Source organism: Engystomops pustulosus, chromosome 2 (genome assembly GCF_040894005.1).
Source record: "Engystomops pustulosus chromosome 2, aEngPut4.maternal, whole genome shotgun sequence".
NCBI lineage: Eukaryota > Metazoa > Chordata > Amphibia > Anura > Leptodactylidae > Engystomops > Engystomops pustulosus.
The window spans coordinates 25,117,065-25,132,456 of record NC_092412.1 but is presented as its reverse complement, the minus strand read 5'-3'; the positions used below and the strand labels follow the sequence as shown (position 1 = coordinate 25,132,456).

General features: G+C 41.4%; 1 protein-coding gene across 4 annotated transcripts in view; it reads right to left on the bottom strand.

The window, feature by feature from the left end:
• Nucleotides 1-761: 761 nt before the first annotated feature.
• Nucleotides 762-15,392, bottom strand: part of CCDC81 (coiled-coil domain containing 81) — a 29,623-nt gene continuing 14,992 nt past the window's right edge. For all 4 annotated transcript variants that reach the window (XM_072134058.1, XM_072134059.1, XM_072134061.1 and 1 more), the window contains exons 9-16: nt 11,861-11,963; nt 9,241-9,387; nt 5,664-5,771; nt 5,126-5,295; nt 3,048-3,126; nt 2,624-2,850; nt 1,283-1,408; nt 762-1,162 (exon numbers count right to left, since the gene is read on the bottom strand). In XM_072134058.1, the coding sequence (XP_071990159.1) occupies nt 1,024-1,162; nt 1,283-1,408; nt 2,624-2,850; nt 3,048-3,126; nt 5,126-5,295; nt 5,664-5,771; nt 9,241-9,387; nt 11,861-11,963 (1,099 nt within the window). In that variant the 3' untranslated portion in view covers nt 762-1,023. The remainder of the gene's footprint in view (nt 1,163-1,282; nt 1,409-2,623; nt 2,851-3,047; nt 3,127-5,125; nt 5,296-5,663; nt 5,772-9,240; nt 9,388-11,860; nt 11,964-15,392) is intronic.

Sequence of the window (15,392 nt, the reverse complement as noted above, 5' to 3'; positions counted from 1 at the left end):
AGCTTCCTTTACTTCCCCTGCTCACCTCTGTGAGGCTGAAGAGAATTCCTTAGAATGGGGTGAGGAGCTGGTGGAAGAGATTATGGCTTTATTATTAACCACTCCCTCCGGAAGGTGGGATTGAGAGAGATGCTGACTATATGAAGAGAAATCTACCTTGCTCCTTACTCCTCCCTTGGGAATTCTCCTCATCCAGGTTAGCTGTGTCAGTGAGGAGAGTGGGGTATGCAGACTGTATACTGCAACTCCCCATCTCCATGACTGGAACAGAGGACTTCAATAAGTCTTTTTTAGAAGAATGGTGGCTCTGATCCCATGGATAGAGTCAAAAGGGTCTGTGTTTGGTTTGTGCGTGGGGAGGTGTGTGTGTGTGTGTGGGGGTCACTGAATGTTTGAACAGTAGGAAGCACTTAAAGCTCATGCAGTACACTTGTAATACTTTTGTATTATTTTGAATATACTGTGTTCCTATTACCCTAATAGGTATTACAATTCCTTTGGGAGCCTCCCTATGATGACTGGTGGGATTAGATGATACGCTAGACTCTTTGTGATGTCATAAGATTTGCATATGCCTTTTCAAATGTGATGTCACTTCCATCATTCTGTTTCCCGTCACATGACGGACAAAAGTGACTCAACCCCAGTCACGACAAACGCCGTTCCTTGTAGAAAGAGGCCGCGTTCTTCCAATCTCTAAAATCGTCAGCAAATCCAATATTAAGGAGGAAGCAGACAAAGTGCACACGCACAGGCGCTGCTGATCTCTACGCTCCTTTATTGTCACTCACACATGACACCACGTATTACACTCTGAATCAGATATCACATTACTTTCCCACCATCAGAACCACAATGGCGCCGGCGCTGGGGCCGATCCAAATAATTGTATTTACTCTTGGTGCAAACCAGAGACAGAGGTAGAAGAAGGTTTTGTCTTAATATAATTCACTCTAATTAGTATGTAGACTCTCATGGTTGTCATTAACAACTACTACTGCCCCGGGTGGGAGGATGATGCTACTACACCATGAGCCGGGATCCGGGGATGTATCTGGACTCGCGCCACACGTTTGTCTCTCCGCAGTTGGACGTGCGTCTCTTACACTGGAGGCAGCGCCGGTACTTCTCAAACTGATCCAGGAGGAGCTCGCTCCCGGCACTGGAGGAGTCAAGCGACAAGTTATAAGACAAGAAGAAAAAATTTCCATCTCTATCTTGATTCTTACAGGGAATTTTAGAGAACATGATCTGACAATGAGGAGGGCACAATCCCACTTACTGCATGTAGAGCTCCTCTCTGTGCTCCTTCTGTTTCTTACTTTCGTAGCTCCTTGCCCAGTCTTCTTGTAACGAGTTGTGTAATCTGTGAATTTTCTCAAATTGTGCCGCTCGATCTGACAACAACCTGCAATGTAGATACAGATAGTACTATCTCCTTGTCTCTCTCTACAAATGATGTGAATACAGATATTACTTGCACCATGTATCTATAAATGATGTAGATACAGATATTAATTGCTCCCTGTCTCTCTATAAAATATACAAATACAGATATTACTTGTTCCCTTTCTCTCTCTCTCTATAAATGATGTAGATACAGATATTTCTTGCTCCCTGTCTCTCTCTATAAACTACGCAGATACAGATATTACTTGTTCCCCATCTCTCTATAAACTATGCAGATACAGATATTACTTGCTCCCTGTCTCTCTCTATAAACTATGCAGATACAGATACTACTTGCTCCCTGTCTCTCTATAAACTATGCAGATACAGATATTACTTGCTCCCCGTCTCTCTATAAACTACGCAGATACAGATATTACTTGCTCCCCATCTCTCTATAAACTATGCAGATACAGATATTACTTGTTCCCTGTCTCTCTATAAACTACGCAGATACAGATATTACTTGTTCCCTGTCTCTCTATAAACTATGCAGATACAGATATTTCTTGCTCCCTGTCTCTCTATAAACTATGCAGATACAGATATTACTTGCTCCCCATCTCTCTATAAACTATGCAGATACAGATATTACTTGTTCCCTGTCTCTCTATAAACTATGCAGATACAGATATTACTTGCTCCCCATCTCTCTATAAACTATGCAGATACAGATATGACTTGCTCCCCGTCTCTCTATAAACTATGCAGTTACAGATATTACTTGCTCCCTGTCTCTATGAATGATGTAGATACAGATATTACTTGCTCCCTGCCTCTCCCTATAAATGATGTAGATACAGATATTACTTGCTCCCTGTCTCTATAAATGATATAGATACAGATATTACTTGCTTCCTGTCTCTCTATATAAATGATGTAGATACAGATATTACTTGCTCCCTGTCTCTCTCTATATAAATGATGTAGATACAGATATTACTTGCTCCCTGTCTCTCTCTATATAAATGATGTAGATACAGATGTTACTTGCTCCCTGCCTCTCCCTGTAATTCATGTGGATGATAATAGGTGTAACCTCTACTACAATGCCTTCTTCAAATATTTTGGTGTAGTTTTAAATAAATTATTGGTTGAAAAGTTTTGTAAATATCTCTACATTAATATAATTTTCTGCACACACTGTTAACCCCATCCTGCCCATGTGTCGTACATTTCCTTTGAGCGCTGTAGCATATCGGCCTCCTTCCTCTGCTGCAGCAGGTCGTTCAGTATGGCCAGGCGTTTCTGCTCGGCTGCGGCCTGTAGCTGATGCCTGTATACCTCCTGGGCCCGCCTCTTCCTCTCCACCAGTTTCTCATTGGTCATATCGTTCCGGCCAAACATTGGTTCTGTGACCTCCGATGCAGGCGGCAGAGCAAAACTGGGCTTGATTTTTACCTATGACATCAACATTTCAAAAAGTCCTTCAATGCCCTTGTACTAAATGAAGAAAACATGGATGTTCTGTTCTGGGAAACAGCGCCACTCATGACTATGGGCTGGGTTGTGTATTGCAGCTCAAATCTATTCAAGTGTAATACCAGATAAAGCCATAAACAAGAGGGGCACTATTATATAATACGTATGCTACATACCTGGGTGTCCAGGGCGGTTTTATAGGACTGAGTTTGTTCAGCTTTTTCTCTTAAATACTTAGCCCTCTGGGCGGCCAGCCTAAAAGAGGAAACACACAGATGACCGACTATTCCCAAGTCACCCACCACAGGAGCGGAGGTCAGTGCTTGTCCTTGTGGGATATCAAAAGGTTAACTACATCTTAAAGGGATTTTCCAGGTCTATTTACAACAGAACCATAGTGTAATAGGTGTTTTACTCTAAATCGTCATTATTTTGAAGACCTTTAAAAAAAATTAGGCATTTCCCCAAATCCCGATTCCTAGGCACCTGGCAATGAGAAACTCCGATAATACCAGTCACTATTACTCAGCAGTGTATGGCGGTTTTATGGAGGCTATTTTCATATTAAGTCACTATTATATGGGGCTGTATATGGCAGTATTATCTTACTACATGATGGTCTGATATGGACTGTGCTATAGTGGTATTATCCAATTACTATATGGTGGTATTGTGTGGGCGGTATATGGTTGCACCATCTTATGATGGTGTTGTGTGGGCTACATATGGCTATAGTACAGTATCTTATTACTATATGGTGGTTTGATGTGGACGGTATATGACTGTATTATCTTATTACTATAGGGTTGTATTATCTTATTACTATATGGTGGTATTATATGGGCTCTATATGGCTACATCATTTTATTACTATATGTTGGTATGATGTGGCCGGCGTATGGTTGTATTATCTTATTACTATATGGTGGTATTATATGGGCTTTATATGGCTACATAATCATATTACTATATGGTCGTATTATCCAATTACTATATGGTGGTATTATGAGGGCGGTATATGGTTGCACCATCTTATGATGGTGTTGTGTGGGCTACATATGGCTGTATTACAGTATCTTATTACTATATGGTGGTATGATGTGGACGGTATATGACTATTATCTTATTACTATATGGTTGTATTATCTTATTACTATATGGTGGTATTATATGGGCTTTATATGGCTACATAATCATATTACTATATGGTGGTATTATCCAATTACTATATGGTGGTATTATGAGGGCGGTATATGGTTGTACCATCTTATAATGGTGTTGTGGGGCTACATATGGCTGTATTACAGTATCTTATTACTATATGGTGGTTTGATGTGGACGGTATGTGGCTGTATTATCCTATTACTATATGGTTGTATTATCTTATTACTATATGGTGGTATGATGTGGGTGGCATATGGTTGTATTATCTTATTACTATATGGTGGTATTATATGGGCTGTATATGGCTACACAATCTTATTACTATATGGTGGTATTATATGGGCTGTATATGGCTACACAATCTTATTACTATATGGTGGTATGATGTGGGTGGCATATGGTTGTATTATCTTATTACTATATGGTGGTATTATATGGGCTGTATATGGCTACACAATCTTATTACTATATGGTGGTATTATATGGGCTGTATATGGCTACACAATCTTATTACTATATGGTGGTATGATGTGGGTGGCATATGGTTGTATTATCTCAATACTATATGGTGGTAGTTTGTGGCCTATAACTGTATTATCTTATTGTTATTGGTGTTAGGTAGGTCTAAGTGGGCTGTATTATCTTACTACTATATTATGGCAGTATTATTCGTTGTGCTTGTCTCTGGGTATGAAGATGAATGTGCCTAATCACTGACATGAAGCAGAGATGCTGAAACTGAAATATAATAACAGAAAGTTACAGAAATAAAAACAATTGTCAGTGCAGACCCCCGCCCCCCTCAATCTGCTCTTGTGTGCACTGTTTTTTTGTTTGTGTGAATGCACATACTACCATCTAGTGGTGGACTTGAGAGAATGCAGCTTTGGTTGTGAATGGAGTATACCGCTTTATATGCCTCAGGATTGCCAGCCTATACTCTGTATTTTCTCAAACATCTGTCACTGTGGATGAGCTATAGATGTAGCAGAGCTGACCAGGTTATTTAGCACAATGCTCAGAGTACAGAATCAGCTCTGCTACATGGTGGGCCCCTAGAGGTAGTGATACAGGAGGTATGAGCTGTTACTCTTCTGCAAGCTGCACTTGTTCCAGCCTCGCCAGTAAGACCTGGTCCTGCTTCTCCTTCACTTCTTTGCCTCTTCTGTCGGCCATCTGCCTGGTCAGCGACTGGTAGTACTGCTCATGTTTTAGTATAGCAGGAGGGGTCAGGGGTCTTCTTTGGAAAATATACGACCTCTGCAAAAAAAATAAATCTATTATTTACAGCAAATTTATATCAGCTGTTAACAAATAGAAGAGAGTATAACTACAAGGTCAGAGTACACAGGGTCAAAGGAGTACACAGGGTCAAAGGAGTACACAGGGTCAAAGGAGTACACAGGGTCAAAGGAGTACACAGGGTCAAAGGAGTACACAGGGTCAGAGTACACAGGGTCAGAGTACACAGGTTCTGGCTGTAGTCAGTGACCATGGACACATAGCTCTGTATAGGAGTTGTAGGTGCAAACAACAAAAGCCATAAATATTAAGAAACTTTGTACAAAACTGTTTCATGTTTTAATATAAGCTGCATAAAAAGTGTCTGGATTTTTTAAAATTCTTACATAGAATTCAGTGCTTCTCGCATTCCGCCCATTCCTAATCGCCTCTGCCACACCCCTGTTATATGCTGCATCCTTCTCTCTCTGTTCCCGATTCACCTGTTCATGCATCTAAGGAAAACGTAAAGAATAGTGAGTGCAGCTCTGGAGTATAATAAAGGATGTAACTCAGGGTCAGTACAGGATAAGTAATGTCATGTATGTACACAGTGACTGCACCAGCAGCAGAATAGTGAGTGCAGCTCTGGGGTATAATACAGGATGTAACTCAGGATCAGTACAGGATAAGTAATGTCATGTATGTACACAGTGACTGCACCAGCAGCAGAATAGTGAGTGCAGCTCTGGGGTATAATACAGGATGTAACTCAGGATCAGTACAGGATAAGTAATGTCATGTATGTACACAGTGACTGCACCAGCAGCAGAATAGTGAGTGCAGCTCTGGGGTATAATACAGGATGTAACTCAGGATTAGTACAGGATAAGTAATGTCATGTATGTACACAGTGACTGCACCAGCAGCAGAATAGTGAGTGCAGCTCTGGAGTATAATACAGGATGTAACTCAGGATCAGTACAGGATAAGTAATGTCATGTATGTGCACAGTGACTGCACCAGCAGCAGAATAGTGAGTGCAGCTCTGGAGTATAATACAGGATGTAACTCAGGGTCAGTACAGGATAAGTAATGTCATGTATGTACACAGTGACTGCACCAGCAGCAGAATAGTGAGTACAGGTCTGGAGTATAATACAGGATGTAACTCAGGATTAGTACAGGATAAGTAATGTCATGTATGTACACAGTGACTGCACCAGCAGCAGAATAGTGAGTGCAGCTCTGGGGTATAATACAGGATGTAACTCAGGATCAGTACAGGATAAGTAATGTCATGTATGTACACAGTGACTGCACCAGCAGCAGAATAGTGAGTGCAGCTCTGGGGTATAATACAGGATGTAACTCAGGATCAGTACAGGATAAGTAATGTCATGTATGTACACAGTGACTGCACCAGCAGCAGAATAGTGAGTGGAGCTCTGGGGTATAATTCAGGATGTAACTCAGGATCAGTACAGGATAAGTAATGGCATGTATGTACATAGTGGCTGCACAAACAGCAGAATAGTGAGTGCAGCTCTGGGGTATAATACAGGATGTAACTCAGGATAAGTAATGTCATGTATGTACACAGTGACTGCACTAGCAGCAGAATAGTGAGTGCAGCTCTGGGGTATAATAAAGGATGTAACTCAGGATCAGTACAGGATAAGTAATGTCATGTATGTACACAGTGACTGCACCAGCAGCAGAATAGTGAGTGCAGCTCTGGGGTATGATACAGGATGTAACTCAGGATCAGTACAGGACAAGTAATGTCATGTATGTACACAGTGACTGCACCAGCAGCAGAATAGTGAGTACAGCTCTGGGGTATAATACAGGATGTAACTCAGGATCAGTACAGGACAAGTAATGTCATGTATGTACACAGTGACTGCACCAGCAGCAGAATAGTGAGTGCAGCTCTGGAGTATAATACAGGATGTAACTCAGGATCAGTACAGGATAAGTAATGTCATGTATGTACACAGTGACTGCACCAGCAGCAGAATAGTGAGTGCAGCTGTGGAGTATAATACAGGATGTAACTCAGGATCAGTACAGGATAAGTAATGTCATGTATGTACATAGTGGCTGCACAAACAGCAGAATAGTGAGTGCAGCTCTGGAGTATAATACAGGATGTAACTCAGGATCAGTACAGGATAAGTAATGTCATGTATGTACACAGTGGGGCAAATTTACTTACCCGGCCCATTCGCGATCCAGCGGCGCGTTCTCTGCTCTGGATTCGGGTCCGGCCGGGATTTAAGAAGGTAGTTCCTCTGCCGTCCACCAGGTGGCGCTGCTGCGCTGAAAGTCATCTTATCGCGCCGGAATGCACCACCTCGGACCAGGTGAAGGTAAGCGCTCCCCAAGCGACACTTTTTCGGTTTTTAAATGCGGCGGTTTTTCCGAATACGTCGGGTTTTCGTTCGTCCACGCCCCCCGATTTCCGTCGCGCGCATGCTGGCGCCGATGCGCCACAATCCGATTGCGTGCGCCACAATCCCGGGGCAATTCAGGTACAATCGGCGCAAATCGGAAATATTCGGGTAACACGTCGGGAAAACGCGAATCGTGCCCTTAGTAAATGACCCCCAGTGACTGCACCAGCAGCAGAATAGTGAGTGCAGCTCTGGAGTATAATACAGGATGTAACTCAGGATCAGTACAGGACAAGTAATGTCATGTATGTACACAGTGACTGCACCAGCAGCAGAATAGTGAGTGCAGCTCTGGGGTATAATACAGGATGTAACTCAGGATCAGTACAGGATAAGTAATGTCATGTATGTACACAGTGACTGCACCAGCAGCAGAATAGTGACTGCAGCTCTGGAGTATAATACAGGTTGTAACTCAGGATCAGTACAGGATAAGTAATGTCATGTATGTACATAGTGACTGCACCAGCAGCAGCATAGTGAGTGCAGCTGTGGAGTATAATACAGGATGTAACTCAGGATCAGTACAGGATAAGTAATGTCATGTATGTACATAGTGACTGCACCAGCAGCAGAATAGTGAGTGGAGCTCTGGAGTATAATACAGGATGTAACTCAGGATCAGTACAGGATAAGTAATGTCATGTATGTACATAGTGACTGCACCAGCAGCAGAATAGTGAGTGGAGCTCTGGAGTATAATACAGGATGTAACTCAGGATCAGTACAGGATAAGTAATGTCATGTATGTACACAGTGACTGCACCAGCAGCAGAATAGTGAGTGCAGCTCTGGTGTATAATACAGGATGTAACTCAGGATCAGTACAGGATAAGTAATGTCATGTATGTACATAGTGGCTGCACAAACAGCAGAATAGTGAGTGCAGCTCTGGGGTATAATACAGGATGTAACTCAGGATCAGTACAGGATAAGTAATGTCATGTATGTACACAGTGACTGCACCAGCAGCAGAATAGTGAGTGCAGCTCTATAGTATAATACAGGATGTAACTCAGGATCAGTACAGGATAAGTAATGTCATGTATGTATACAGTGACTGCACCAGCAGCAGAATAGTGAGTGCAGCTCTGGGGTATAATACAGGATGTAACTCAGGATCAGTACAGGATAAGTAATGTCATGTATGTACACAGTGACTGCACCAGCAGCAGAATAGTGAGTGCAGCTCTATAGTATAATACAGGATGTAACTCAGGATCAGTACAGGATAAGTAATGTCATGTATGTACACAGTGACTGCACCAGCAGCAGAATAGTGAGTGCAGCTCTATAGTATAATACAGGATGTAACTCAGGATCAGTACAGGATAAGTAATGTCATGTATGTATACAGTGACTGCACCAGCAGCAGAATAGTGAGTGCAGCTCTGAGGTAAGTAATAATGTAATGTCAAGTACCTACATATTTTTGTAGCAAATTGTTGGATACGGTGTAACCTGTGTGTGTGGGGAAAGGGGTCGGTGGTGGAAGATACTAGCACCATTACACAGCAGACATTACCTGGGTCCTGTTCATGGCCTCCTGGTCCTTCATGTGCTGGTACTGCTGGAGGACCCGCTCCTCCTCCTTCTCCCTCTGCCTCCTTTCCTCGGTATAATACACGGGGATGTTTTTCTGGGCACGTTGTAGACACAGGTAACACAGTTCCTATGGAGGAAGGCAGGCGGGGAAGGTTTAGGGCAGGTACATTGCACTGGTGCAGAGGGTACATGCAGGTGAACATATAACAGTCAAGTTTTTGGGAGCCCCTGCTAATCAGGAAAATAGAGAAGTGGTGGCTCTAGTTTAGGGCTGTGTCCCCCTCTCTATCCCAGAGCACTGCAGATACAAACACAAACCACTTTACTCCCCTAGACCACCAGGATCAGTAGATTGTCCCCTACTGACAAGTGACCACCCTAGAGCACAAATATTACCATCTACCCTTCACCACCAGCAATATTAACCCCTGAATGGACATTGCCATTACTTGTTATAAACCAGTGGGGACATTATATATATCATCAGTAACCCTTAAACCGCTGGAGACCCCCAAGGATATGACATTACTATTCTCCCCCACCCCCTCTGCCTATTTTTGGATGAGGCACAGACCTTTGGGCTCATTACACTACAATTATTTCATCCAATTGTGAATCAGTCTGAGAAAATCCAATCTTCTGCAGGATAATCCAGATAAATAGCAATTTAATAAAAAGGCACAAAGTCACTTCAGTTTACTTAACTCTAACCCCAATGTCGCCGTATAAAGGAGGATCCTGTGGTTATCAGTTATTGTCACAGTCTTATAGGAAATCCACCATGACAATCCATCCTGATAAACCAGGGACATTACTCATAGATCCAGGGACCGGGACTGTGGTATCTTCTTATATCTGTTATCCATGGTTTCCTAACTTCTAAAAACAACTTTAAAATTATGATAATGATCTAAAGGGTCCCCTCCATGCTGTAACTTCACCAGCTGTTACACTGTGCAGGAGCACATCAAGCAAAGGTAGGGGTAATCACTGAGGGAGCAGTGGGGAACAGATTGTGAAGCAACATCACATGACGAGGGATATAACGAGCCGTGCACCTGTGTGACATCACATGACCAGGGATATAACAAGCCGTGCACCTGTGTGACATCACATGACCAAGGATATAACAAGCCGTGCACCTGTGTGACCTCACATGACCAGGGATATAACGAGCCGTGCACCTGTGTGACCTTACATGACCAGGGATATAACGAGCCGTGCACCTGTGTGACATCACATGACTAGGGATAATAGCCCTGCACCTGTGTGACCTCACATGACCAGGGATATAACGAGCCGTGTACCTGTGTGACCTTACATGACCAGGGATATAACGAGCCGTGCACCTGTGTGACATCACATGACTAGGGATAATAGCCCTGCACCTGTGTGACCTCACATGACCAGGGATATAACTAGCCGTGCACCGGTGTGACATCACATGACCAGGGATATAATGAGCCGTGCACCTGTGTGACATCACATGACCAGGTATATAATGAGCTGTGCACCTGTGTGACATCACATGAGCAGGTATATAACAAGCTGTGCACCTGTTTGACATCACATCACTAGGAATATAACAAGCTGTGCACCTGTGTAACATCACATGACCAGGGATATAACGAGACATGCACCTGTGTGACATCACATAACCAGGGATATATAACGAGACATGCACCTGTGTGACATCACATGACCAGGGATATAACGAGCCATGGACTTGTGTGACCTCACATGACCAGGGATATAACAAGCCGTGCACTTGTATGACATCACATGAGCAGGGATATAACAAGCTGTGCACCTGTGTGACCTCACATGACTAGGAATATAACAAGCTGTAGACCTGTGTGACATCACATGAGCAGGGATATAACGAAACATGCACCTGTGTGACTGCACATGACCAGGGATATAACGAGACATGCACCTGTGTGACTGCACATGGCCAGGGATATAAGGAGACATGCACCTGTGTGACTGCACATGACCAGGGATATAACGAAACATGCACCTGTGTGACTGCACATGACCAGGGATATAACGAAACATGCACCTGTGTGACTGCACATGACTAGGAATATAACAAGCTGTAGACCTGTGTGACATCACATGACCAGGGATATAACGAGACATGCACCTGTGTGACTGCACATGACCAGGGATATAACGAGACATGCACCTGTGTGACTGCACATGGCCAGGGATATAAGGAGACATGCACCTGTGTGATATCACATGACCAGGGATATAACGAAACATGCACCTGTGTGACTGCACATGACCAGGGATATAACGAGACATGCACCTGTGTGACTGCACATGGCCAGGGATATAAGGAGACATGCACCTGTGTGATATCACATGACCAGGGATAGTTGCTTATCCAAAGGAAGTAAACAATGAAGCTTCCTATAGAATGACAGTAAGAAGATCTAGAAAACTGTGGGTAATTGATACATATACAGTATTTGAAAATTGTACAACTCTTCCTTCTACGAACAATAACATGTATTTGCAGAAAGTGGGAAACCCTATTGAAAGGTGTTTAAAGTCTAATCCCCCATCTACTTCTTTGTATCCATGTAACATACCTGCCCAGCCCGGCAGTGGTCCAGACACGGAGGGGGTGGTCTTGTCTGTAGCTCACTGGTCTGGGGGACCTCAGGCTCCGCTCTTGAAGTAGATGATCCCAATCTGGAAAATAAATTGAAATAGTCAATTCAATGCGATATTTAGTTAATAGTTAATTCAGTACAACACGTGACTTATGTACCATAACCGCATAACATGACTGCAGTCATCACCCTGTGTGACGCCCCCTTCTGTCCTCATCTATATCTGACAATCAGATGACATCACTTCCGGTAATGTCCCCTAGGATCATGTAGGGAAGCTCTTGTAGTCAGGATGGTCCCTAGGGTCCCACTCCCTTTCCCCAGCCCTGCTAACCAGGTGAGGACCTGCACATCTCCCTTAAAGGTCTGACCACTAGAGATAGTGTATAGTCTCTATACTACTAATAGCCAAACAACACAACAAAGTATCTTGTGCCTCTTTGCTATGAGCAATACTTAACAATACATTGGGCTCAAAGTTTGGGTCTGATTAAATCAATAAGCTGAGCAGCCTCCGCCACCAATCAGGACAGGTTGCTGTGTTTAAATGCATATATAGTAAGCTGCTACTCCTGCTCAGGAATATAATCAGACTCAAATGCTGAGGCCAATGTATTCATCAGCACTTCTAGTGCTATTGCTTTTGTCCTGTATATTCCTGAGGGCTTCCTAAGACCCTGATAATAGTTACGCTAATAGTAGCTCAATATGAGGATAAATACAGGCATACTGTACAGAGAACATAAAAAAGAACACATTTTAACAATAAGATAACGTTCTTTTGGAGATTTTGATCACCTGACGCTTGTCTATAGCTTAAAACTACAGGAAAACCTTCATCAGACCCAAAGTTAAGCCGGAAACTCAAATGTGAGACACGTTACTGGCACTAGGTCTTATGAGGTTGTGGAGAACATCCAGCCCGGTGCCCATTACACAAGGTAATAAAAGTTACCCATAATCCTCCAGTTTCATCCAGTCTCCCCTCCACCACTGCCGCCTCCTTATACACCTCTCATCATCTCACTGATAGCTGATACTTTTGAATAAAACTCACACAACACTCTGAAACATTTATTCCCATTAGGGGAACATTTTGTCAACGCAATGAATTGTTTATGAACCTCACAACAAGAAGAACTGAAACTTCTCTAACTATATACCTGTACAGTGAGTAATGGAGACTATAACAGTGATATAGATAGTATTATGATAATTCTATTGCAGCCTGTGTACAAGAATATAACTACTATAATACTGTCCCCTATGTACAAGAATATAACTACTATAATACTGCCCCCTATGTACAAGAATATAACTACTATAATACTGCCCCCTATGTACAGGAATATAACTACTATAATACTGTCCCCTATGTACAAGAATATAACTACTATAATACTGCCCCCTATGTACAAGAATATAACTACTATAATACTGCTCCCTATGTACAAGAATATAACTACTATAATACTGCCCCCTATGTACAAGAATATAACTACTATAATACTGCCCCCTATGTACAGGAATATAACTACTATAATACTGTCCCCTATGTACAAGAATATAACTACTATAATACTGCCCCCTATGTACAAGAATATAACTACTATAATACTGCCCCCTATGTACAAGAATATAACTACTATAATACTGCCCCCTATGTACAAGAATATAACTACTATAATACTGCCCCCTATGTACAGTAATATAACTACTATAATACTGCCCCCTATGTACAGGAATATAACTACTATAATACTGCCCCCTATGTACAGTAATATAACTACTATAATACTGCCCCCTATGTACAAGAATATAACTACTATAATACTGCCTCCTATGTACAAGAATATAACTACTATAATACTGCCCCCTATGTACAGTAATATAACTACTATAATACTGCCCCCTATGTACAGGAATATAACTACTATAATACTGTCCCCTATGTACAAGAATATAACTACTATAATACTGCCCCCTATGTACAAGAATATAACTACTATAATACTGCCCCCTATGTACAAGAATATAACTACTATAATACTGCCCCCTATGTACAAGAATATAACTACTATAATACTGCCCCCTATGTACAAGAATATAACTACTATAATACTGCTTCCTATGTACAAGAATATAACTACTATAATGCTGCCCCCTATGTACAAGAATATAACTACTATAATACTGCTCCCATGTACAAGAATATAACTACTATAATACTGCCCCTTATGTACAAGAATATAACTACTATAATACTGCCCCCTATGTACAAGAATATAACTACTATAATACTGCCCCCTATGTACAAGAATATAACTACTATAATACTGCCCCCTATGTACAAGAATATAACTACTATTATACTGCCTCCTATGTACAAGACTATAACTACTATAATACTGCTCCCTATGTACAAGAATATAACTACTATAATACTGCCCCCTATGTACAAGAATATAACTACTATAATACTGCCCCCTATGTACAAGAATATAACTACTATAATACTGCCCCCTATGTACAAGAATATAACTACTATAATACTGCCCCCTATGTACAAGAATATAACTACTATAATACTGCCCTCTATGTACAGGAATATAACTACTATAATACTGCCCCCTATGTACAAGAATATTACTACTATAATACTGTCCCCTATGTACAAGAATATAACTACTATAATACTGCCCCCTATGTACAAGAATATAACTACTATAATACTGCCCCCTATGTACAAGAATATAACTACTGTAATACTGCCCCCTATGTACAGGAATATAACTACTATAATACTGCCCCCTATGTACAAGAATATAACTACTATAATACTGCCTCCTATGTACAAGAATATAACTACTATAATACTGCCCCCTATGTACAGTAATATAACTACTATAATACTGCCCCCTATGTACAGGAATATAACTACTATAATACTGTCCCCTATGTACAAGAATATAACTACTATAATACTGCCCCCTATGTACAAGAATATAACTACTGTAATACTGCCCCCTATGTACAGGAATATAACTACTGTAATACTGCCCCCTATGTACAAGAATATAACTACTATAATACTGCCCCCTATGTACAAGAATATAACTACTATAATACTGCTTCCTATGTACAAGAAAATAACTACTATAATACTGCCCCCTATGTACAAGAATATAACTACTATTATACTGCCTCCTATGTACAAGAATATAACTACTATAATACTGCTCCCTATGTACAAGAATATAACTACTATAATGCTGCCCCCTATGTACAAGAATATAACTACTATAATACTGCTCCTATGTACAAGAATATAACTACTATAATACTGCCCCCTATGTACAAGAATATAACTACTATAATACTGCCCTCTATGTACAGGAATATAACTACTATAATACTGCCCCCTATGTACAAGAATATTACTACTATAATACTGCCCCCTATGTACAAGAATATAACTACTATAATACTGCCCCCTATGTACAAGAAT